The sequence below is a fragment of the Hevea brasiliensis genome, chromosome 17 (genome assembly GCF_030052815.1).
Source record: "Hevea brasiliensis isolate MT/VB/25A 57/8 chromosome 17, ASM3005281v1, whole genome shotgun sequence".
In the NCBI taxonomy this organism is placed as follows: domain Eukaryota; kingdom Viridiplantae; phylum Streptophyta; class Magnoliopsida; order Malpighiales; family Euphorbiaceae; genus Hevea; species Hevea brasiliensis.
In genome coordinates, this window is record NC_079509.1 from 10,101,604 (window position 1) to 10,126,223 (window position 24,620).

At 36.4% G+C, this 24,620-nt stretch overlaps 5 protein-coding genes across 11 annotated transcripts; 2 read left to right on the forward strand and 3 right to left on the reverse strand.

Annotated features, from left to right (window-relative positions):
- The first annotated feature begins 301 nt into the window (after window positions 1-301).
- On the forward strand, window positions 302-8,716 carry LOC110662506 (ATP-dependent Clp protease proteolytic subunit 6, chloroplastic). Of its 2 annotated transcripts, XM_021821480.2 has the most exons (9): window positions 302-517; window positions 605-666; window positions 903-972; window positions 1,694-1,895; window positions 2,009-2,074; window positions 5,762-5,902; window positions 6,654-6,707; window positions 7,246-7,338; window positions 8,419-8,716. In XM_021821480.2, exons 1-9 carry the CDS (start codon window positions 432-434, stop codon window positions 8,464-8,466), a joined length of 822 nt encoding a protein of 273 aa, XP_021677172.2. In that variant the 5' UTR covers window positions 302-431; the 3' UTR covers window positions 8,467-8,716. The 2 variants fall into 2 exon arrangements, with proteins under 2 accessions (XP_021677172.2, XP_021677173.2); XM_021821481.2 differs by lacking the exon at window positions 5,762-5,902 and having other exon boundaries at window positions 304-517.
- Window positions 8,717-9,463: 747 nt separating this feature from the next.
- Window positions 9,464-15,076, forward strand: LOC110662504 (hypersensitive-induced response protein-like protein 1). 5 transcript variants are annotated; one of them, XM_058139843.1, is made up of 7 exons: window positions 10,866-11,135; window positions 11,795-11,988; window positions 12,537-12,657; window positions 12,814-12,905; window positions 13,031-13,127; window positions 14,372-14,757; window positions 14,873-15,076. In XM_058139843.1, exons 2-6 carry the CDS (start codon window positions 11,800-11,802, stop codon window positions 14,734-14,736), a joined length of 864 nt encoding a protein of 287 aa, XP_057995826.1. In that variant the 5' UTR covers window positions 10,866-11,135; window positions 11,795-11,799; the 3' UTR covers window positions 14,737-14,757; window positions 14,873-15,076. The 5 variants fall into 5 exon arrangements, with proteins under 5 accessions (XP_021677166.2, XP_057995826.1, XP_057995824.1 ...); XM_021821474.2 differs by lacking the exon at window positions 10,866-11,135 and adding an exon at window positions 9,464-9,485 and having other exon boundaries at window positions 14,372-15,076; XM_058139841.1 differs by having other exon boundaries at window positions 10,868-11,135; window positions 14,372-15,076.
- A 300-nt stretch (window positions 15,077-15,376) lies between these two features.
- On the reverse strand, window positions 15,377-17,579 carry LOC110662505 (mitochondrial outer membrane protein porin of 36 kDa). 2 transcript variants are annotated; one of them, XM_021821477.2, is made up of 5 exons: window positions 17,268-17,579; window positions 17,067-17,153; window positions 16,720-16,781; window positions 16,300-16,541; window positions 15,377-16,203 (listed from the first exon to the last, which is right to left on the reverse strand). In XM_021821477.2, the coding sequence occupies exons 1-5, from the start codon at window positions 17,314-17,316 to the stop codon at window positions 15,891-15,893; spliced, it is 753 nt and encodes a 250-aa protein (XP_021677169.1). In that variant the 5' UTR covers window positions 17,317-17,579; the 3' UTR covers window positions 15,377-15,890. The 2 variants fall into 2 exon arrangements, with proteins under 2 accessions (XP_021677169.1, XP_057996170.1); XM_058140187.1 differs by having other exon boundaries at window positions 16,300-16,781; window positions 17,067-17,140; window positions 17,268-17,573.
- Window positions 17,580-19,213: 1,634 nt separating this feature from the next.
- LOC110662466 (protein PXR1) lies at window positions 19,214-19,567 on the reverse strand. The gene has a single exon (XM_021821433.2). The coding sequence runs from the start codon at window positions 19,565-19,567 to the stop codon at window positions 19,214-19,216; it is 354 nt and encodes a 117-aa protein (XP_021677125.2).
- Window positions 19,568-20,546: 979 nt separating this feature from the next.
- Window positions 20,547-24,173, reverse strand: LOC110662502 (protein QUIRKY). Its single transcript, XM_021821471.2, has one exon. The coding sequence runs from the start codon at window positions 24,006-24,008 to the stop codon at window positions 20,916-20,918; it is 3,093 nt and encodes a 1,030-aa protein (XP_021677163.2). The 5' UTR covers window positions 24,009-24,173; the 3' UTR covers window positions 20,547-20,915.
- Window positions 24,174-24,620: the final 447 nt, after the last annotated feature.

Genomic DNA, 24,620 nt, shown 5'->3' on the forward strand with positions numbered 1-24,620 from the left:
TAAATATTAATAACTAAATAGATGAATTTTAAAAATATTGGCAATAAATATATAAAATTCATTGAATTTTAAGAACTAAATTATAATAATATCATAACTTTTTAAAAATATCTAATCAGTTTTTTCTCTTCACTAATTATCGCAAAGTTAACTTCAGGATGTTATTTAACTAATGTGCCAAAGTGCGGGATAGTAAATAATAATTTACCCAAAAGTAAATTATGCTCGTTGTTAGCCTTTGAAAAGAAAAAGTTTTTAACATAATTTTAAAATAAAAGAAATTAGAAAAACATAATAAAAATTAAAAAAAAAAAATATCGCAATTAAGCAGTAGCAGAGCAGTATATCCAGCGCCTCTGTAAAGAATCGAAGTCTAAACCCTCCTCTCTTCACTATCCCCTCGAAATCTCTCTAAATTCGAGGCTGCCAAAATGGTAGCATCAGCTGTTTCAGTGCCTCTTAGCTTCTCTATCTCTTATCGCAACAAAACCCCCTCCATTTCTCTATTATCTCACAGGTATATCTCTACTTATATGTCTTTTAACGTTTACTTGGAATTTTATCTATTTACTACTCTTTGTTATCCATTTTCTAATAATTGCAGAAACTCGACGAGGTATATAGCTTCCTCTTTGCATAGTCCCTACGGCGATTCTTCGGCGACAGGTAAGTTTCCAATCACAATTTTTACGAAATTACGAAGTTATTTTTGATTCTGCATGTATTTAGTTATTGATGCAGTTTCTCTATAAGTTTAATTATTGTTAATTCAATGTTAGCTAAGTTACGATTAATTTGGTTCGCTTTTGTATATTTTGGTTCGCTCATTTCTTTTATGCTCGTACAGACACATGTAGCGGTTTATATAACTGAGTTACTGTTAACTGTATCCCTATGTTCAGGACTATCAAGTAAAACTTGTGGGTTTTCTCTAAGGGTTGATGAGAAGGATATTCGAAATGCTAATCAAAGGTTTCATGCTTCCACTTGTTGCTTTGAAGTCCTTCACTTGCTCTTTAGTTTCTTTTTTCCAAGATTTCATTAAACTATATACAATATTTTATCCATCGCTTTTGTAAGTTTTATTTCCAGCAATTTTTATGCACTTTTTTTTTCAACTTATTTTTTGGCCCTGCTTGTAGAGAAGGTATTATTGTGTTGCCAAATAATTCTCAATTATGTGAACAAGTATATGTACTTCCTTTGATGTCCTTCTGAGGGATATTTGTGTTCATTGCACAAAATGAACTACAATGTTGATTGGTGAAAATTTAATGAAACTATCCGCCTCATGAAGGATGAATCTGACAATTTTTCATGGGCATGTGCTTTATCATAATATACTTGCATGTGAAATTCGAAATGCATTGATATAGCTTGGTTCTTTGTCAAAGCAATTGCAAACTATACATAATTAACCATATTATAGGTTGATAGCAAGAAATTTTGACTGATAAAGTATAGTGGTTATCATGATGGGAAGGAGTTGCCGTTTTGTTGTTGGTGTTTTTTTCCATTTCCCAGAGTGTTGCAACTGTCACAAGTTCTATATCTTTGAGCACACATTGTAACTCTTTTTCCGTGGACCAATCATGGATAGTTTTATGTTCCAGAAGTTCTTTCTTGGTTTCTTCTTCTCTGATTATTACGTTGATAGTGGACTATGAATTCATATCCCATAGTTTTTACATAGTTATCCTGCAATTGAAGCCAAAAAAGGAAATCCACCCATTATGCCAGCAGTTATGACTCCAGGAGGACCTTTGGATCTATCATCTGTATTATTTAGGAATCGCATAATCTTCATCGGGCAACCAATCAATTCACAGGTGGCTCAGCAAGTTATATCGCAGCTCGTGACTCTAGCAACCATTGATGAGAAAGCAGATATTCTGGTGCGGTTATGTTCTTAGCTTACAACTTTTGTTTTCCATTTCGGCAATCATCTTATGCGGGCTGCTGGATATTGCAGTTTTTATGCTTATTATTTTGTCGTGAACCTTGTTAGATGTATCTCAACTGCCCCGGTGGAAGCACCTACTCTGTGTTGGCAATTTATGACTGCATGTCATGGGTAATTTTAAAGTCTTAATTGCTAATGCATCTTTCTTTCTTGTTATTTTGATATTCCATTATTGCATACATAGGCTTATTAGCTACATCATTGTGGTTCTCTCAATTATCATGACCCTCCAAGTGGCGGTAACAACAGAACTTTAAGACTATCTGAAAGCACCTTAATTTAGATGACCTTGATCACCCCTCTTACAAAAATACCCCCACAATTCTATAATATCAACTCAACTCAAGTAAGTCTTTATCCTAAAAATTTATTAGGGTCGGCTAATAGATTCTCTTTCTCCACTCTAAACGATTTTGGATTAAATCCTTGAAAATGTGTAATGCTTCTAGGTCATATTGTACTACTCTTCTCAAAGTCAGTTTAGGTCTATCCCTTCTTTTCTTTCTATCCTTTAACCCAATGTGCTCTACTTTTCTAACTGGAACCTCGGTATGTCTACGCTTCACATAACCAAACCACCTCAATCTTCCTTCTCTCAACTTATCCTCAATTAGCACCACTCCTACTTTTTCTCTAATACTCTCATTACGGACTTCATCTAGTTTAGTATGGCCACTCATCCACCTTAACATTCTCATCTCCGCAACTTTTATTTCAGACATATATGACTCCTTCAGTGGCCAACACTCGCTAACATATAACATGGCCAGTTGTATGGTTGTATGGTAAAATTTTCCTTTCAACTTATTGGGAATCTTGCGATCACATAAAACTCCCGTGCCACGTCTCCACTTTAACCATCTAGCTTTAATCCTATGACTAACATCCTCCTCACATCCCTCATCTACTTGAAGGATTGAGCCGAGATATTTAAAGTGATTACTTTAGGGTAATACCATTCCATCCAAACTAACTTTTTCCCTATCACCGGTTCGGCCTTCACTGAACTTGCAATGCATGTATTTTGTCTTCGTTCTACTTAACTTAAAACCCTTTGACTCTAGAGTACTTATTCAAAGCTCTAACTTTCTAGTGACTCTTTCTCGCTTCTTATTTATCAGAACTATATCATCCACAAACATTATGCATTAAAGGATACTCTCTTGTATATGTTTCGTCAAGTCATCTAGAACCAATGTAAAAAGGTAAGAGCTTACAGCTGAATCCGACTGAGATAGTATCCCCTCCCACTGTGCGCACAATAGTAGTTGCTCTTTTATACATATCTTTCAACACTTGTACGTACCTAATAAATACCCTCTTTTGTTATAACACTCTCCATAAGATTGCTCTTGGAACACTTTCATAAGTCTTCTCAAAATCGATAAAAATCATATGTAAATATTTTTTCACATCTCTATATTTTTACATCAAGCTTCTAATGAGAAAGATCGCTTCCATAGTTGAACGACCGGGCATGAAGCCAAATTGATATAGAGAGATAGAAGTGTCATGACGTAGTTGATGTTCCACAACTCTCTCCCACAACTTCATAGTATGGCTCATGAGTTTAATTCTCCTATAGTTTGAGCAACTCTGTATGTCTTCCTTATTTTTAAAAATTGGTACTAAAATACTCTTCCTCTATTCATCAGGCATTTTCTTTGAGTTTAAAATCTTATTAAACAATTTAGTTAACCATGCCACTCTCATATCTCCCAAACACTTTCACACGTCAATTGGTATTCCATCGGGTCAACAGGTTTTGCCCATTTTCATTCTCTTAAGTGTTTCTTTTACTTCTGAGGATCTAATCCTTCTAGTATAATTTACATTCTTTTCTATTGCTTTGTAGTCTATATTCACGATATTATCACTTTGACTATTATTAAAGAGATTATCAAAATAATTTCTCAATCTTTCTTTAATGTCCTCATCTTCCACCAATGTACCTAACTTGATTGAGATCTTGACATTTCTTTTCTCTCCTCCTTGCTAATCTATAAATATCTTTCTCTCCTTCTTTAGTTCTAAGTTTCTAATATAACTTTTCAAAAGCCTGCGCTCTTGCTTGACTAACTGTCTTTTTTGTCTTTCTTTGCTATCTTATATTGTTCATATGCCTCATTATTATCACACTTAGGTAATTTCTTATACTATTATCTCTTTCTCTTCACTGCCTTTTGTATTTCCTCATTCCACCACCATCTCTCTTTTGAGGGTGGTCCATGTCCTCTAGACTCTCCAAGTACTTTTTCAGTTACTTCTCTAATCTTTGATGCCATCTGTATCCACATACCATTGGCCTCTACATCTAGCTTCCATGCTTCGGACTCGAGAAGCTCATTTTTGAACTTCACTTGCTTTATTCCTTTAAACTGCCACCACTTTGTTCGAGCTACAATATTTCTTCTAACCTTACTTGAATTATTCCTAAACTTGACATCTAAGACCACTAACCGATGTTGACTTGTTAAAGCCTCTCTCGGAATGACCTTGCAATCATTAATTCAGTGCATAGACTCTATTTGTCTTCTTGGTTAAGAGGAAGTCAATTTGGCTTCTATGTTGCTCACTTTTGAAAGTTACTAAATTTGACTCTTTTTATAAAATAGGTATTTGCTAGTATTAGGTCGTACGCCATAGCAAAATCCAGGATGCCCTTTCCCTCTTTATTTCGGCTACCAAAATCAAAACCTCCATGAACATTTTTATAACCTTGCCTATCACTTCCTACATGTCTATTCAAATCTCCACCATTGAAAACATTTTCTTCATTCGTTATGCTTTGCATTAGATCATCCATATTTTCCCAAAATATTTGTTTACTCTCACTATTTAGTCCTATTTGTGAGGCATAAGCACTAACTACATTTATTGTTTTTCCTTCTAGTACTAACTTTACTAGTATAATTCTATCTCCTACTCTTTTCACAGCTATTAGGGCGTCTTTCAATGATCCGTCTGTGATTATGCCCACTCCGTTCTTATTCCTCTCTTTTCCAGTAAATCGCAGTTTGTATCATGAATTACCCACTTCCTTGCTTTTCTCTCCTGCTCATTTAGTCTCCTGAATGCAAGCAATATTCATCCTTCTCCTTTCCAAGGTATCCATAAGCTCCATTAATTTTCCTGTAAGTGATCCAACATTCCAAGTACTAACCCTGATTCTCCTCCTATCTTGTTCCTTCCTAATTGATCTCCTTTTATGATATCTTCTATTGTTCTCTATACTTATCTTGTGTTCTGTTCCACTATCTGTTCTACTATCTATCCTGTGGACTAACTTCTTTACTCACACCCGACCATGATGTGGGAACCCTTGCTCATTTAACACCACACTCGGGCGTCGGCATGGTACGTCGCTTTTGGTGAACGCCTTACACCCTTGCATATTTCTCACTACACCGGGACTCCGATATAGCGCGTCGTAAGGAGAGGACGCCTCAACGTTTATATCATTTTGAATCCATATCATAAGGTATGACAAAATTTTTACGCTCGTTGTCACCTATCGCAACTCTCCTTCTTTATTCGGGCTTGGGACTGGCTAAACACAATTCTATAATCAACATAAGAAAAACAATTGCATCCTTTGAAAGTCATGCCAATTAAAACCAAGAAGCAACTGGTCCCCGGTCATAATCAAATAATTATTAGCTTCTGTAGATATTATTAAAATGTTTGTATGTATGCGCATATATCATACATACAAACATTTTCAATCTGCGTAATTTTTTATTCCTCTGATTCCCTATTTCATTCATATGCTGCATTATTAACTCGTAGTGTTCTTAGATAAAACCAAAAGTTGGCACCGTATGTTTTGGAGTAGCTGCAAGCCAAGGAGCACTTCTTCTTGCTGGTGGAGAAAAGGGAATGCGGTATGCAATGCCCAATGCACGTATTATGATACATCAACCTCAGGGTGGATGTGGGGTAAGATGAACTTTGAAATTAATTTAATGCTTTAAGGAGAAAATTACTTGTTTGAAGAGGAGATATTTTGGGAAACTATTGAATAAACCCAGTGCAATAGTGCACCAGAATGTCATAAACAAGTGGGGTCCTCCCGAAAATATGAAGATTGGACCCACATGAATGTGAGAGAGGAACTTGTTCATTTTGTGCACTAAATAATCGCCCGAATATTTTAGAAATCTATTAGGCCTTATGCTGTATATTATAGAAATGGATTGTCATTATTACAGAAGTTTCTGTGTTTTGAAGAATTTTTAAATAACTCCTTTCCTTTATCTTTGATTGAGCTTACATAATACCACTTATTGCAAGCAATACACCCTTAATTCCTTTGTGTGTTTTTCATTCAGCATTCTGATATAGAATAAAACTTGATTGTAGTGTCGGAACTTTGCTCTTTTCCCTTTCTCTCTCTACCCTTCACCTCCCCAACCCAGTTTTTTATCTGAAATGGATACACCTAACTGCTTTTCATTTAGTTTATCTTGTATCATTGTATGATTTATATATAGTGATGGTTTTGAACAAACAATATTTTTACTTTTATACTTCAACAAACACTTAACTTCTTCATTTGCATTGCAATGCAATACTTCGGAAATATTGACATAAAAAGGAAGTCTAGGAATTATTCTCTGCCTGTCCTATATTAGTAAGTCAATTTATTTGTCAAAGGTCATTGACGTGATTGTACATTATTTGCTTGTAGGGTCACGTGGAGGATGTGAGACGCCAAGTAAATGAAGCTGTTCAATCTCGCCACGTTAGTTTCCTTTTCACTTAGTCTAATTATAACAACCTGGTTGACTTACCTCCAAGCTGAAAGCAACTATTGAATTATTTCACAATGCTTCTTAATCTGGTTGAAACAGTTGAAACCAAGACTATTTTGAGTTTATTTTAAGCTTTTGAGCTCAATATGCCTGTTCATGAAACTGAAATTCTGATTCATAATACATTGAAAGAGACCATTCATATATCATTTGCTCTGCAGGAATTAAGGGTCCGTGTGGTAACAAAGTAATTTAGTACCATAACAGAAATCATTCTTCCCACCATCTTTACAGTAGAGGTAGATTGGTGTGTCCAGTCTATCTTTCAAAAAGTGGCATTTCAAGTTGAACTAGACTGCCTTTTCCTTTTCCCATTCTATTTGGTAGTATCAATTATTGACACTCCTACCTTGTCCTGGAGTCATTTGAGATTAAAATGAGTCTCCATCCTGCTTGCTGACTATTTTCATTTCTCATAACATCTATTGATGTGTGCTTTGCTCATATTTTCTTAGCACTTTGGTGCAGAAAATTGACAGAATGTATGCTGCATTTACTGGCCAACCTCTTGAGAAAGTGCAAGAATACACCGAGAGGGATCGTTTCTTATCTACCTCAGAGGTATGTGAACTCAACTTGCAGATTGTCTTAGTGAAACAGAAAAGGAGTTTTTTTAATGTTTCAGTAAGAGTGGTCATGCCATCCCAATGATATGAGCTTTGATTCTAGATTAGAGGTCTTAGGTTCAAATCTCAATGTAATTTGGGAAAGAGAGTATCATTTAGGGGTGTAAATGTGTTGTGTCGAGCTAAACCAGACTTTGAGAAACTCAGGCTCGGCTCATTAGATTTTCACTAAGCTTGAGCTCAGCACGTTTAGATTTTATTAGGCGTGTAGCTCATTTATCAAGCTTGTAAGCTTGAGCTTGACTCATCAAGTTTATTTAGCCAAATTACTAAAAAGATTATTTTTATTAATTATTAGCTAAAACTTATTTAATAATAGATCCAATAAACCATAATAATTAAATTAATAATTGTAATGACTCTGAAATTCTGACCCAGAGAGTGTTAAAAATTGTTGGCATGGTTCGATTATTGAGCTCAGGGTTGCCTCTACCAAAATGACTTAAACCAATTAAGCTTGACACTTCTTTACTTATATTCTCTTTTAAATTTTCAATGTGGGACTAAAACAATGATACCATTAATTAAATTATAATGGTTATTAATTATTTATATATATATAAAAAATTAATATATTAATATATAAATGAGTTAGTTTACGAGTCTATAAATAGGCTTGACTCGCAGGCTAATAAATAAGCCAATTCACAAGCCTAAACAAGCTGAGTAGTAGTAAGTTCAAGCTTAGCTTATTTATTAAATGGGCTTAAAAATTAAGCTTGAGTTTAACTCATTAAGCAAACAACCCAAACCAAACTTTTACTGAGCCAATTCTTAAGCAGCTTGTGAGTAGTTCGGCTCATTTACACCCTTTGAATTATAGAGAGAGAGGTAGCCTGTCTATGAGGTGCAGTAATCTGGGAATTTTACCTTTTCTTTCACAGTTTTGAGTTGCTTGCATCTGCAGCCGTTCAGGATTAAGCATTTGAATTAGATTGTTTGGAAAACATGATGATAAGTGCAATTAGCAAAAATGTCTGTTGTCTTGATACTGTCTGATGCATTTTTATTGCAGGCTATGGAGTTTGGTCTGATTGATGGCATCCTGGAAACAGAATACTGAACTGGGGTCTGTTCATGTTTGGCCATCAAATACACAAAAAGGAAATTACGGGTGGAATTGCCTGGATTAGATCAGTGGATTAAATTGGCCAACGTTTGTATTCAGAAAAAGAATAGGCGGGCTTTTGTGATGCATCTCTGTAATTTCTTGTTTCAATGTTCTTTAAACAGGAAATGATTTATTGTACCCGAAAAGCTTGAGCGTGTTGAAATGGAATTTTCATTCGATTGAAAAGTCGAATTTTTATTTATCTTTCATATTTTATGAAAAGAATGTTTTAATAAAAGTAATTAACTTAAAATGACCTGTGGGATTTAGGGCAATGCTAATGACGGGTAAGTAAATTGGTTGTAGAGAAAATAAGAGGGAAATTGATGGTAGAAAGAGGAAAGGAGTGATATAAACACCACTTTTGATTTCATTACGCAGTTAAAAATTTTTCAATAATAAATTTATTACTGTATTTATAAATTAATTTCTATCGAATCAGTTGGATATTCAATAAATATTTAAATTAAAAATCAAATTAAAAAATTAAAAAAAAAAAATGAAAGATTAATCAGGCCACTTGACTTTCTCATTTACCGAAGGTCCATAGCTTGAACGGGTTTTATTATTAGGCCTTTGAGCTTCTCATGTCCCAAAATTTCATCATATCTTGAATGAGTTTTATTATTTTTTTGTGGAAATTATGCTTAAAATAAGATCGAATACTTTCGATATTAAATTTGATTTGAAGTACTCAAGCTAATAAAAATGAAAAATAGCTTGGTGTCTGTTTGAGTTTCATTCCTTCAATCTCCCTGTTAAAAAAAATATTGAATTGGATTAAACTCGCCGAGTTGATTCAGTAGCTGAACTCGTTTACCGGTGAGTGAACCCGCAGAGAAGCTAATATCTGTGTGCCAATGCCACTTCCTAACAGCCGGCTGATACCCAATGGCACTTCTCAGCCACTCTCTTTCTGCCATCACTACCACTTTCTTCCTCTTGAAGAATCGCATCATTTAAAAGCAACGGTAAACCTACTCAGCTCCTTTCCTTGCAATTCCGATTCCCTGCCTTTACTTATCAAGTTTCAGAATACCCTGTTCCTCTTTTTCTTTTGACCTCTGATTATTCGTATGGGTTTTATTTCATTATTTTATTTATCGGTGAAAGGGAAGCCTTTAACCTTATCAAGAAAAACACAAGAATCCTATCTGTTGTTTTGCATTTGAGACGAAGAAGGACTTGCCCGTAACAAATCATCGAAACTTGTTTAGTATTTTATTGCTAAATAGCCAATTGTTCCTGGGCTTTAACTCGATACAGACAATGTGCTGTATAGCTCCCTCATTCTTCATGCGCATTTTTTTTTTTTTTTTGAAGTTTGATATAAACTGACGTTGATTTTGAGGTTCCCTTCAAATCAATTTCCAGTTTCTAAGCTCAGATATTTAATCTGTAATGGCAATCCATACCACTAAATTTGTAAGGCCTTTTCTATCTTGACTTCCTGTTGCCGGCACACTGTAATTTTTTTGAGTTGCCATTCCTGTCATTCTCTCTTGCTCATTACCGTTCAGTTCGCTTGTTGCTTGTAAGTCTTTTTCTCTCACGATTGCAAATGCATCTTGTAATTCCCATGCATAGTGTGTGGTTCAATTCTGTCACAAAATTTAGAATTTCACTATTTGGTGTGATATAATTTAATTGAATCACAAATAATTTATATTAATTTTAGAATTGATATTCATTTGTCCTCATTTCCTAAACTATACTCACAACTAAATTAAAAATTATAATTATTACAAAATTAAAAAAAAATAACAATTAACAAACATATAAACCCAATTAATAATATAATAATAAATATAAAATAAATTCATATGTCTCACAATACAGGAGATTTATATAGCAACATAAATAGTGTCATTGCATAATAAGCTTAAATATTAAAAGTTAAGACAAGTATAAGATAATTGTTCAAATATATCAATAGTAAATAAATAAGAAGTTTATCCTTTCTTCTTTACATAATAGAGTTTTATTAGGAGGAAGTTTTTTATAAGGGTATTTTATTTGAAAAAAATATTGTTGTATAAGTTTTATAAAATTCATTTCAAATTCCATTAAATTTGATACAAATTTGTTTTAGTCATATCCAATTCCTAAAATTGAATTCTAGCAATTGATTTTTTTTTTTTTTTCAAACCAAACACACAAAATAATTTAATTGAATTCCGCAAACTTTTGTGTTTTGAAATTGAACCAAACAAGCTTAATTAACTTACAGATAAAGAAAAATGAAAATGAGTGATTCCTAACCCACTTATTTGTCAAATGTTTTGGACGTTAACTAGTGGATCTCTGCAGCCCCTTTTTTTTTTTAAGTAGAAATTTGATTCAGGATAATTACGGCCAGAAATTTTAGTCAAATCTTACTCCTTTTCTGTTTAGATTCTTTTCGTATTTTCTTTATGTTTTGTTAGTCTCTTCCTATAATCCCTAGTTATTAAAGCAGGCTCTTGACCTGCTGTTCTTATTCTTTAGGCTTCCATGATATTCATGTTCCCCCCTCAGAGCTCTTGACCTGGTTGTGCCATGATAGAGTTGGGGTTGTCTGTAACTGTTAGGTTTCTTGTTTTGTTTTGAGCTTTGCTCCACCATTTCCACCAAAAAAAAAGGCAGGCTGCTGACTTTTCTATTCCTATTTCCTTAGGATTTATTTAATTTCTAATTATTTTAGGATTTCTATTGGGGAAGCAAGTTTTTTTTCCATTTAAATATTGTCATGTTTAGACAAATTTTTCAGTCTAAATAATCAGCAATTTTCTCTCAGATTTTGGTCAAAGTTCTGGAGAAGTTGCATAAAATTTTCCAGGTTTTAGTCTAGTGCTAGGAATTTTTTTTTTTTTTTAAATTGCTTACACGCTGTGTCAAATTTGATTCTGTTACAGTTGGAACTACTATATATTTCCACCTTCTTCCCGTGCATTTTCACCCTTTCTGAAGAGTAAAAGATATTTGTTTTGGCATTTAGATTATTCTTCTATGAGATCATAAGCTTCTTTTAGGAATATTTAGTCACCAATAGCTTACTTGCAGTTCAAATACCATGAACTAAGGCATCTAGTTTCAGAGTGAGTGTACGAATTTTGTGATTCTATTGGGTGTGAATTTTGTGATTGTCTTTGTAAATTGTAGGTTATTTGCTGTCTTGTAAAATATGTTGATCAGAATGTGATAGATTCAATATATATTCTTTAAACAAAAAATTGCTATTATCATGTTTTTTTTCCTTTCAATCTGACTGACAAGTTATTTGCGATGTATTGGACTGTAGAGAGGATGGGTAATCTGTTTTGTTGTGTGCAAGTTGACCAGTCCACAGTAGCTATCAAGGAGAGATTTGGGAAATTTGATGGAGTTCTTGAGCCTGGATGCCATTGCCTACCTTGGGTTGTTGGAAGCCGGCTTTCAGGCCATCTATCGCTGAGGTTGCAGCAGTTGGATGTCCGTTGTGAGACCAAGACAAAGGTCTGTCTATATGGCAATGATAATTTAACCGTGGTGGTTACTAGGTGGTTTTGAATATTTAATATTTCTGGGTGCTTATTTGTTGGTATTAAATCCGTTTCCAGTATTTCTCTTGTTCTAAATTTCTAATCTTGTACGCTTGAGTCATTTAACCAATTTGTGCACATAATGATGTAGAGGAGACAACAGGGAGTCTCTTGTTCTAAATTTCTAATCTTGTACGCTTGAGTCATTTAACCAATTTGTGCACATAATGATGTAGAGGAGACAACAGGGAGCAATTCCTTTTGTTCATTTCCCTTTAAAATTCGGACTCTATTATGGTTCTTTTATTTTTAAAACTTCACCATCTTTTTTTTACATGGTTCTTATTTTTTATTTGATTTTTCTTTGGGGGATTGGAATTGGACTGTTGGAGAGTAAGTCAACTGCAAAACCACATCTGTAATGCCTTTAGTTTTGTAATTGTGCCATTTGCTGATTGATGTTACACATAACCTTTTGTTGTTAGCTGAGACCAACTAACCGCTATTTCCATTTATTTACAGGACAATGTATTTGTTAACGTTGTTGCATCTATTCAATACTGTGCTTTGGCAGATAAAGCAAGAGATGCTTTCTACAAACTCAGCAACACAAGAACCCAAATCCAGTCCTACGTTTTTGATGGTATATGATATTCTGCGTCAATAACGCATGATTAGATGCATGTTTTGCATAGGCATGGATACATACTTCAATTTGTATTTTTCTTTTGATATTCGATTTCCAATTCATTTTATAGTATATATAATAAGCTGAGCTGTTTCTGGCCCATTATTTCAGTAATCAGGGCAACTGTTCCAAAACTTAATCTGGATGATGCTTTTGAGCAGAAGAATGAAATTGCCAAAGCTGTGGAAGATGAACTTGAAAAGGTAAAAAAATTAAATTTAAAAAAAAAAAAAAAAAAAAAACTTGGAGAAGTGATGAATGAATTGTCATTTGAGAAATTTAAGTCTCATAAATATTTAACAATGTTATGTCAAATAATTTCTGGCAGGCTATGTCTGCCTATGGATATGAAATTGTGCAAACACTCATCGTTGATATAGAACCAGATAAACATGTGAAGCGGGCAATGAATGAAATAAATGCAGGTATAACATTTAGTATCTCTATCCCAAGTTGATTACTTCTCCACCCTTAAAAAACTCTCCCACTACTTATAATGCAGGACTGTTGAACAACAGTTTTGCCAGCATTACCATGCACACAAATTATCAAGGGTCTGCTGGTTTGCAAAGTTTTTTTAACTGGGTTTTGTAATTAGCCTTTTTGTATGGAGATCCTGATTCTCATCTTTTTTTAATGCTATTTACAGGGGAAAAAAAATACTGGAGTTTTTGTGGAACTTCTTTTAGGTCATTTTATTTTCAAACTGCCTTTGGTTAATGTCAATATTATCATTGCGATGTCATTTACAGATCTGTTATTATAAAAGAAAAAGTAAATCATATCTCCCTCACACGCAAGTGGAAAGTGCTCTTTTGCTCCAAAAAATACTCATTTATATCAATTGATTAGCCCCTTCCTCTATTTTTTAAATCTTTTCTTTATCCCTGCATTTCTTTACTTGAAACTCTTCAAGTGTTTCTTTTACCTGCGGAAATGCTTAATCTTTTCCTTCTTCTTCCTTAGGTGAGCAGAAGAAGGATTGAAATTAAGAAAGTTAATCTCTCCCACCCTTTTTAGTAGTAAAGAGTCAAACTTTGGTTTCTCTAGAATCTAGACAAAATTCAAACCCATGGATACAGATCTAGAAAGGAGCTATCACAGACCTCAATATCTTTTCCATCAAAACCAAAATTCCATGTGTAGGGTTTAGCCCAATTCAAATAGTGCAGAAAAGTGTGGTTTTGTGTAGGTGCATTATACATCAGGAAAGATTAGATTCAAGGACGTAGAGATTTGGATGATTATTGTATTTCTAGAACAGTTGATTTAAAAGCTTGCTTAATCAGAGTTGTATTTAATAGGTTTGAGGTCTTGTTTTGTGGCAATCTATTAGGAGTCTCCGAAATATACCAGTCAAAGGGTGTTATAGTTTTTCAACTTGAGTAATTAGTCTTCACTACAGTCAATATTTAGTTACAAAGTTTAAATTTATTAGCCTGGGTTTTGAAAGCTCCAAGAGTTGTTCAAAGGTGCTTCCTTTCGCTATGGATGCCACACACATTGGTTGTTCGTGCAGTGTCCACAATAAATCAAGATTGCAACTCTTACTTTAATCATTGCCTGTGGTCCAACTATCTCAGTTGGAACACTGGATCTTGGATTGGAAAACACTGTCTCTCTTTATCATATCTTGATATGTTTTTCTGATTAATTGTTGCTTTCTTAGCTGCAAGACTGAGGGTGGCGGCCAATGAGAAGGCAGAGGCTGAGAAGATTCTCCAAATTAAGCGAGCTGAGGGTGAGGCTGAAGCAAAGTATCTTGCTGGACTGGGTATTGCTCGTCAGAGACAGGCAATTGTGGATGGATTAAGGGACAGTGTGCTGGACTTCTCTGAAAGTGTACCCGGGACCACTGCAAAAGATATAATGGACATGGTTCTTGTCACTCAATATTTTGACACAATGAAGGAAATTGGTGCTGCCTCTAAATCATCTGCCGTGTTTATTCCCCATGGACCTGGTGCTGTTCGTGATGTTGCTTCTCAGATTCGCGATGGACTTCTCCAGGCTTCTACCCATACCAGTAACTGAGTTACACTTCCAGCTTTATGGGTTTGTGTTGACAGGAGCTTTATAAGCATTGCTTGTTATTATTATTAGTATTTTATTGCAAAGGTTTCACATGTTAGGTCTTGTCATGTGATGACTTTCATTTCACTTATCTCAGAGTTGCGTGAATAGCGGTTCTCTATCGCTCACTCCCTCCTTCTCAAAAACTTTCGGGGTTTCCTAGTGCAAGAAGCTCGTAACTATAGCGTCAAATAAATAATAGCCTCGTAAGATTATCTTTTGTCTTTCTTTTTGTTCAACTTTTTTCTTCACTTCTGGCCCATTGGTGAAATCAATGTTTATTATCTTATGGTGAGATCAATGTTTATTATCTTATGGTGAGATTGAGATTTATATGGAATTTACTATAATCAATTGTTATAGTGGAACTGTTGTACATATATAGATTTCATTATATAATTTTTATGTTAGAAAGGTGGGTGTTGCATTACATAAGGAAGCACTAAATCCAAGCTGTCAGGATTTAAGATGGGATTAAATTGTATTTTAAGGCAAGTCGCAAGCTTTTTTTTTAACATTTTAATTCTTTGTTTTTAATTTTTTTTATGAAATAAGCATAAAATAAGATATTATAATGGACGGAATTTCGCTTAAAAAAATATTGAAACAAAAAATTTATTTTTATTTGTATTTTCCAATTATGTAACATTTTAGTAATAGTAATAAACTGATTGATTCCATTTAAATAAAAAGGAAAATAATACTCATCGCTAGTTTTAAGTAGGAAGCTCCAATCTCAGTTCAATTTTCAAGTCCAAAGCTTCTGGTTTAACTCAGATAAGAATTCTACAAGACGAATCTGTTGGCACTGGCGTGAACCGACAGCGTTTTGCATATTTTCTTGTTTCCAACACAAACTCTCCTCAGTGTCTCTGGGAAAGTAAAATTTCCAACATCTCATCAAAGATCATACTGTTCTATGCATCAAAAGAGCCAGCCAAGGTGCCCTTCTCATATTTGTATTCTGTATGTTGTATTCCACTGATCACTTTCCCCATTATTTGTCGTATTAATAGAGGAATACGGAAAATAATAACCTATATATAAAATCTTGTTGGAACAGAGGCTGCCATATAATCTCAAAATGACAGTATTTATTCTCACGTGAGTCTGCTTTAGAGACTGAAAGCCATAGACATTCCAACCTGAGAAATTTTGTTGTTTGAGGCCCTAAAATCCACCTCTCCAGTGATTGCTACCAGGAGCTTTTCCCACACTTCAAACCGAATAAGCCCACCTATTTTGGCCTCATTGTTCACACGAGCCTTCATCAATGTAAATGGAAACAAGGAATGTTGTGCACCAACTGTAAATATGGTTGCTCCATTTTCTGAAAAATTATGCTTCAATTCAGCTGCAATGGCAGTCCTGGTGAGGGGATTGAATGTATAGTAGCAGGAAGCTTTTACAGCATCAAGTTTGTCATCCCTGCATTTACATGGAAGATCAACAGATTAAAAAATTCTAGACCAAAATCTCATCCTCTGAGATTTTTTTTTCTTGGCTGGTAATGGGATTGCTCACAAGTTCAAGGCAGAAATAAGGAAGGGGCTGTTGAAGCTCAAACCAGCACTGAATTCATCAAAAGTCCCTTTTGCTACGTTGAAGGAAATGTCAGTGCCAAGGGAGAAAAGAGTGTTTCCTGCTACACCTGATAAATTTACAACCGGGTTATACCCATATCCTCTGAACGGTCCCTGTTCATCTGCCTGCACTCCAACGCCTGCAGCTATCCCGAAATAGTCACGCAAGAGTCTGAGTTCCACCTGTGAATTGCAGTCACCATTGCCTTCAGAGGACTTGAAAATATGACGTTTATATTTTTCTGAGTGTAATAAATCAACGAGCGTCGGTCTCATAAGGCAATTCTAAAAATTATGATTGTTACAACATTGACATGGAGATTGTAAGATGCTTGAGTTGACACAATTTCAATTTTCTTGCCTTGCAAGAATCAGGAACTGTGAATCTGAAAAGTGTTGTGACTCCAGGCAAAATCTCGGGTGCTGTAAGAGTTATGGAAACCAAAATAATAATCATTAGGTAAATGAAAAAAAGAAAAAGATTGGAAGGAATCAACTGGGGGAGAGAGTTTCAAAGAACTGATTCCTACATTAGTCATTAATGTTCTACAAAAACTCTCAATCAGGACCATCACCAGTTTCCAACATCTTTATCCCAAGAAATACCAATAATTAACCAAGATGCATGCGTAACTTATCCAATCCCATAGCTGAATATAAGAAGAAGAAAAGGAAAATATGATAGAAGATGAAGTAGAAAGACATTACTTTCACATGAGAGATCAAAATTCCACTTGATGTCCCGGTAATGAAAATGAGTTCTTGGTTGATGAGCATAATCTCTGTAGAGAAGATCTAATCAAAATGTAAATAAACCTATGATTAATTTATCAAGATAAGTGATGTTCTAAAAGATAATGTGGAAGAAAGAAAAACATGGGATGTGAAGATCAGAGAAGAATATATAACCTCTAGCCTTCTTGCCAATATCATGGTATAGACCTGGACAATTGCTCATTTCTTTTATTAAATCTTCAAAACAATCTACGTCAAAATTTTCTTTTGACCTGTTATAGGTTTGCTGGAAGGAAAATATATTGAAAAAGGATAAAGAGAGCCAAAGAGGAAATTTCCTCACATAATAACAAATAACATTTGTGGAAATGGAAACTTCCAAGAACCCTTCAACTTCGATTGTTGGCGCCTTGAAGCTACACTAAATTAAGCTTTCTCACCTGGAATTTCATCCATTGCACCTAAATATTGAAGATGGCACTTGAAGATGGTGACAACACAGAAATGTCATAATAAAAACTGATAATCAGAACTATAGTACATTAACAGTACACCGTTCTTGTCTTGTCTCCGGAAGATTTCAGTACAGGGAATATAGACAGTCCTATAAGTAGCAAGTACCATAAAGTATTTGGCCAATTGCATTTCTCTGGAGTGGGCAACTGGGTAGGAAAAAAAAAAAAAGGTATGGTTTCAGAATGGAGAAGAACAATTGCATTTGTACTTTATGGAAATAGGTAAAGTACAATAAAGAATTGGGGCAGAGTAAATGCCTCTACGATTTCTTGATGCGGCAACTCCCAACTTTGTCAAGTTCTTTTCAGCAACTCTCCTTCATAACTCCCGTGCGAATGCTATATTACCAAGAAACAACAAGGAACTCAGTATATCCCGATCTTTCATTTATAATCTGCGCAAAAAGATGTATTTTGCTCCTCACAATCTTTCTGGGGAATACCTTAGAAAACACTTTTATGACATGGGGATGATGCCACAATGATTGCAATATTACATCCTAAATAATGTGCGTGTGCGTATGCATATGTATATATATTTGTTGAAAGGAAAGAGCAAAGCTCAAACAACAGTACAAAAGGAAACTAAGACCATGTGAAACTCCACTAGCATCATGAAGAAGCCAAGGAGAGGAGAAATGCTAAGGAAAAACTTATGTTTTGAGCTAATGCAACTTCTATCCGAGGATTAATCGGATTTATTTCAAGAGGCAACATTTTCAAAAAACAAGAAGTTAGAAGAGAAAATTACGTAATCCAATATCACTAACTAGATCATGGGTTTTTAATAACCCAAAAATTTCATCATCTCAATCATGTCTCTTTTCTAATCAAGGTGACATTAATGGTGAATCATTATCAATTGGTCCTATGTGCGTTATGCAATGCATGTTCTGTCGTTTAAATTAGTATGACATGTACAGATAGAGTCTATGAATCTTGCACCCTATCTCTCCATGGAAGTGGAATTCAAGATATTTAATGTCTCTTAATTAATTAATTGCCTCTCATCAAACCAATTATAAAGATGGTGGATTGAGGTTGGCAGGTGGTGCATAGAACCTTTGCTTAAATATTTTCTGTCATGGGAGTGCTTTAAGTACAGAAAATTCGTGCTATATAAGGAGAGTATTGTATTGGATGGATGAAGTGGTTTTCCACTAGCTAATCAAGGATTAGGTTGTTGAAGTGAAGAAAACTGCAATGTCTGGAATAAGGCTTGGCCCGCGACCAATGCACAATTTCTCTGTGCTTCTACAACTGCATTGCTCCCGGACCAAGCTTCATTCCCCACATAAGTTATCGAATTTGCTGCAAATTTTCATTTTTATTTTTTTTTATATTCAATTGAACAACATCTTTTTCAATGGAATTCTGGTTTTTTTTTTCTTCATTATTCAAGTTCCTAACATGTTCTTGAGATGAATATTGATCTCAATTTTATTTACAGTTTGATTTTTCAGTAATTAATAACTCTTGCTGCAGCCATATTTATACAGCAGGTACAGTTTTATTTTTGCATTAATTAAATCTCTAATTTTGAAACTTTCTTTCTTCTCTTCAGGAAACTTGAAGAAAGAAAGACAGGGTGCTGAAGCAGCTGGCTCATTCACTTGGTTTGGCAGCAGCATTATTTTCAACTTCTCGGAGGAGTTTGACAATTTCTTCTTTCTTTTGATTGAGTGCTTGAATCTTGGTGTCAAGCTTTTCAAGCTTAGCCCTTAGTTTTGCAGGATCCTTCTTATCTTCAGGATTCTTTTTCTTCTTCTCTTTTCCACCGTCTTCTTTGTCCTCCTTATCTTTATTGTCCTTATCTTTCTGCTTCTTCTTGTCTCTAGATTTCTCTTCTCCTTCCTCTTTCTTTTCATCGCCATCCTCGTGTTTCTCTTTCTTCTCATGTTTGTCTTCCTTCTTTTCAACTTTATCTTCATTTTTCTGCGATTCTGCTGTCTCTCCCATTTAGTCCGAGTATAACACAAGTATTGGGTTATTGTGAATTTTCATGTGGACTTGGTTTTAGTCTGAGGCCCTTATTTATACCCTAGTCTTGACCTTGTTTTGGTGATGTAACGGTAATCCACATATATAATTAAAGGATGGGCTGCATTTGTTTTTGCGAGAATTAAGAATGCCCACCACATATTTTAAAGCGTTCTCATCAACCCAATGACCTAGTCTTCTCTTTTTTCTCGTGTGGTTTTGAGTCATAGCATCAACCATGTATATGTATATATATTTGAGAACTATTAACTTTGATGATGGGGTGGGCCTTTAATGGAAGATTCTATTCCTTCATGGAGTTAACAGGGAGAAGACAGTAATGATTTTGACCATCTCTAGGAATAATTAGTTAAAATCATGATTTGAGATGGGAGCAACTGTTTTATTACCATCTCTAATAAAGATGTGTGTAGAATTATGAATTTTTTTTTTTTTAAAAAAAAAAAGAAAAGCTGACATGCTTATGTTGTAGTGGTAGCCAAAATAAATTGAAAATTTCCAGAAAAACCAATCAGGTGTGAAAGCCTTAGCATTTGGGTGGCCTGGAGCAATCTAGATCTATGTCGTTTTTAAGTTGCTGAATCTGTATATAAGCACCAATTGAAAAGGTGCAGTGCAGGTGAATTATTATGTGGCCTCATGTCTCTAAGCGGAATGCAGCTGTCTGCAAATACCATTGTCCTCAAAAGTCAGCTTTTTTGAAAATCATGTCTCAAAGCTACTGATTGCCAACCTTACGCCTCGAGCCCTAACATCTTATTTCCAACTCGTCGTTGCGACATTAAGCCAATGACTGACTGCAACCAAAGTTAAGAAAAGAGGGGGAAATTCATTTTTATATTGCAGGCGAGAAGTGCTGGCAGAGCTCAATGCACTATAATTAAACTCATTCACATACAAAAATTAAAGCAGCTGAGAAACAAGAAATATGAAACTGTTAAAAAAAATAATTGCGGTTTTTTATAAGTTAGAAAAGTAACATTTCAAAGCTTAAACTTTCCTTCCCTCCCACTTAACTGGCTCTAAAATTTTCTTTTCTTTATGCTTCAAACTGCCTCAGGCCCCACTCCTTTCTCTTATTCCAAGTTTTCAGCCTGTAATCCATCAATTCAAAGGGGGAAAAAAGGGCACATTATGTCAACTTGAGTTACTTTTTTTTCACACCTCACTGTTCATCAGAGGGACATCTCTTTTCAACCAAAAACAGTAGTCCTTTATTATGCTGTTTCAACTTTCACCTTTCACAATTCGGTGCCCAAAAATTTTAATTTCTATTATCTGTTACTATATATCCACTCTACCAAATCTACATTAACCGATCCGATAAGCTTGGAAGCCGCCGGAAGAAATTCAGGCTGGCCGGTGGCATAGGGTCCCGGAACATTGGGTGTCGTAGATAGTAAAATCCTAAGGCCACTGCAACCATTTTTGGTGGCACCACGTAAAGGATTATTGTTATAGCCAAACACACTGCTATAAACAACTTTGTGGCCCGTGGATCCCTCCAACTCACCAAAGCTTGAACCCGCTCCCCTTGGGTCGCGATATCGCCCAAGACTGTTTGGACCCGGGCTGCCAAAATTCGCAATCGGTCATATCTGGCCCTGATTATTTCTGGTGGTTTTGAGCTTGGAATTGTATCAAATTCCTCATCCAGCTCATCCGCGTCAACTGTCTCCGCTTGAGATAACCGAATATCCATACCCGCTGGTATCTTGGGCCTGAACCTATAATACCACACACCAATCAAAAACACATACAAGAACCCGGTAGGAACAATCAAATCCGGGTACCAAACAAGCACCAAATACAAAACATGCACCAGTACTGTCGTAACTGGGTTTTTCCATCTCCGGATATTATGTAACCATTTTGCCAACCCAACGGCCCACGCAAGAACAGCTACGATCCGAAACCAATTTGCCTTGCTTTTTCTCATGCTCCACGTGTGAGAATCCGCATCCAACATGTACTGAACCACCTCATGGCCCAATGGCGGTTCGGCGCGTCCAAGCCAAGAAGCAACCATTTTGGTGGCAGCTCCACGCAGTGCCTCTTGCTGGGCCACTCCAAGTGGACGGAGATAGTGCATTCGAGGAAGCAATGGTTGACCGTATACGGCGCAAGTATCTGGCAATAAATTCGGGCAGGCGAAACGAACCGCTAATTCTATCTCGCCCATTTTCTTCAAACCCGTTCTTTGTAAAACCAACAGAGGATAGGAATTCGTATACACCTTGTTGCTCTCCAGTGTCGATACTCGTATCCGTAGTTTGCCTATACGAGTATCGAACTTTTCTTCTACGCCAGAGGGATCAGCAAAAATACGACTATTGTCAAAGACACCAATGGTCAAGACAGTGCAAGGGTCATAAACCTGCCACGTGTACTGCTCATTCCAGCGTGGATCAAAACTGTCCGTGATGGTTCTTGTACGGACCCACTTTTTTCCGTATTTAGCTACACAGTAAGCATCAGTGGATCCCTTGCCTCCTTTGTAAGGATTGTGTTTCATTGGCATCAAGCCACGAGCGCCTAGAATCCCCAACTCCAAAATCCCTATAGCTGGCTTCCATAGCTGCTTAGCCGTGGGTCTAAAGTCGCTGCATACGTGGGCCGCTTCATCCAGCACATGATACCCTCCCTCCAAACAGAGACGGAGATATATTCTCCCATAGTAGCACCCAACTACACAATTTGGTCCAGCACTGGCTCCACCCTCCAATGGGAACCATTTGGCCGCCACGTGGCGCTCATCTATCCGTTGCTCGATCGAGCCCAATGGAATGATTATGTGCCCGAGAGATATTGCTTCCTTGTTTGTACGGTCTTCCACTACCAAGATAAGGCAATCGTCCAGCGGCTCGCCGGCAATGAATATCATGTCCTCGTTCCAGTGAAACGATGCACTGTGATTATTCATGGATGCTCGCCTACTTCTTACAGATTGAAATCCTAGATGAGCCTTGACTCGAATCTCTGGAGCCGTTAATGGAGGTAGATTCGAAGCAATGTGTAGATCTTGTGCTTCAAGAACTGTGACTCTTAAATACCAGAGCTTGGGGGACTGGTAAACCTTTGAGCGCGTGTGAGAGACATATGGCGCATCAGATATACATGCCTCTGGGAAAGCGTCATCATTTTGCGTTCCGATCCAGACCGATAGTTGGATGTCACCGGAGACCCTACAGCTATTCTGACCGGGGCTGCTCTCGAGATGGTACCATTGAGGAGCCAATGGACTGTCAGGTGGGTCCCTCACAAGAACATCAGAGAGTCCGAGGCAAATGCCACCCAGGTACTGCTCCGGCGAGTCCCAAACCGAGACTTCTAAAGTCGAACTGGTCAAGTCAAGTCTGTTGTAACCCAGTGCAAACACCTGATTCCACTCAGGCGAGTCGGTTGGCTCACCGGGTCTGTAAATGGCGGGTTTAGTTCTTAAAGAATGATTCGAAATCCTGATCTTCACGTATGGACTCTCGTTGTGTGACAGACCACGTGCCTTGACTATTCTGATGAACAAATACTGCATTGGTTCAACAAGATCGTATGGATGGACTCTCTCAGTTTCACTAGTAAATTTTCCAGAAATAACTTTTGGAGAGTATTCTTCATCCGGCCGCCTTGATACTCTCACTCTCTCGCCACCACCAGCAGCAACTCTAGTAGTCTGCATCTTCCTCATGTCCGGAATGTAAAGACCCTCTGAAGGTGGCATCGCTGGTTCCGGAGCAGGTGGCTCTGAGTGAACATGCACCACAGGAGGTGGGGATTCCTCGATAACGACAACAGGAGGCAAGTGAGATCCATCGGGAAAACGATGACTATGAGAAATCTCAGGATGTGCAGGCCCGTCTAAAGGTCTGCCTTCTTCCACTACAACAACCGCCGGAGACTTGGGCTGTTCCTGTGGTGGCGGTGCATCCTTGTCTGAAGGAGGCGGAGGCTGTTGGTCCTCAACGACCAACTCATCATAGTAACATATCTTCAACCCGAGCTCGCCTCTAATCCAGCTAAAAACGCTCTTCTTTTCGAGAGGGAAATAAACGAGCCCCTCTTCTCCTCTCTTGACAAACTGAGAACCGTACAACTTTACCCTGCCCAAAAAGTGGTTTTTCCGGCCGCTGCCGTTGCCATACTTCTTATCATTAAAGACCTCGATTTCCAACTCCTCAAAGTCCATGTTATCTGGGTCAGAGACAATAAACTCAAGCGTCTCATTCCATTCTGGATTGAGGTCGCGATACTTGGTGGAGGTTCGCTTCCTCTGGCCATCGAAGTCAGCAATGACATAAGGACTGGAGCTCCCCTGGCCATCCTTGGGAAGAAGATCACGAGCATTGACAACTTCGACCAGCAACTTGCGAACGGTTCTTGGAGGTTGAGACAGCGTCGTCATGGTCTCATTTTTGTGGTTAACACGGTTTAACAGAGATTGAGGTGTGATGGGAAATGAAGAAAAGTGAGTGAGAGAGAATAAGAATTAGGAAGAGAAAGAAGCGATGATAGCGGAGAGAAAGAGCAGAGAATGCTTTTTTTTTTTTTTTGAGGTGTGCTTTTTTGAATTCGTGTTTGCTTTGGCTATTTTGGTTGTTTTTAATAATAATAATAAAAAAATAATTATTTAGGGTATTTTTGAGAGGGAATCACGGTGTTGGGGGTAGTGGGAAATAGATATTCCATTCTCTCTCGCGAAGAATTTGGCTTCCTTTTGTTGGTCACACGCTTTTCGGCTTCTCCACTCCTCTTCTACGAAAAATTATATGTCACCACCGTGATTTTATGTAGGGAAATTTCCATAAAATGATAAATAAGTAAATAAATTATAAATAAATAAAAATAATTATTAAATTTTAAAAATAAAAAATTATTAAGTAATTATTTGATAGTTATAATTTTAAAGGCTTACTTATATATATATATATGTTTAATTTTTGTTGAATTACTATTTCATAAAAAACATCCTATACAGAATCATTATTGTACAATATAATTACCCTATTATAAGGTA

Bases quoted from the DNA above. Each gene is read 5' to 3' on its own strand.
- LOC110662506 (XM_021821480.2), top strand. From the start codon at position 432: ATGGTAGCATCAGCTGTTTCAGTGCCTCTTAGCTTCTCTATCTCTTAT. The intron at 1,896-2,008 runs GTGCGGTTATGT...GAACCTTGTTAG, and splicing joins ATGAGAAAGCAGATATTCTG to ATGTATCTCAACTGCCCCGG. The intron at 2,075-5,761 runs GTAATTTTAAAG...TAGTGTTCTTAG, and splicing joins TTTATGACTGCATGTCATGG to ATAAAACCAAAAGTTGGCAC.
- LOC110662505 (XM_021821477.2), bottom strand. From the start codon at position 17,316: ATGAGCAATTGTCCAGGTCTATACCATGATATTGGCAAGAAGGCTAGA. The intron at 16,782-17,066 runs GTAATGTCTTTC...TAACTCTTACAG, and splicing joins TTTTGATCTCTCATGTGAAA to CACCCGAGATTTTGCCTGGA. The intron at 16,204-16,299 runs GTGAGCAATCCC...ATGTAAATGCAG, and splicing joins CTTATTTCTGCCTTGAACTT to GGATGACAAACTTGATGCTG.
- LOC110662466 (XM_021821433.2), bottom strand. From the start codon at position 19,567: ATGGGAGAGACAGCAGAATCGCAGAAAAATGAAGATAAAGTTGAAAAG.
- LOC110662504 (XM_021821474.2), top strand. From the start codon at position 11,800: ATGGGTAATCTGTTTTGTTGTGTGCAAGTTGACCAGTCCACAGTAGCT. The intron at 12,658-12,813 runs GTATATGATATT...CCATTATTTCAG, and splicing joins CCAGTCCTACGTTTTTGATG to TAATCAGGGCAACTGTTCCA. The intron at 12,906-13,030 runs GTAAAAAAATTA...AATTTCTGGCAG, and splicing joins TGGAAGATGAACTTGAAAAG to GCTATGTCTGCCTATGGATA.
- LOC110662502 (XM_021821471.2), bottom strand. From the start codon at position 24,008: ATGACGACGCTGTCTCAACCTCCAAGAACCGTTCGCAAGTTGCTGGTC.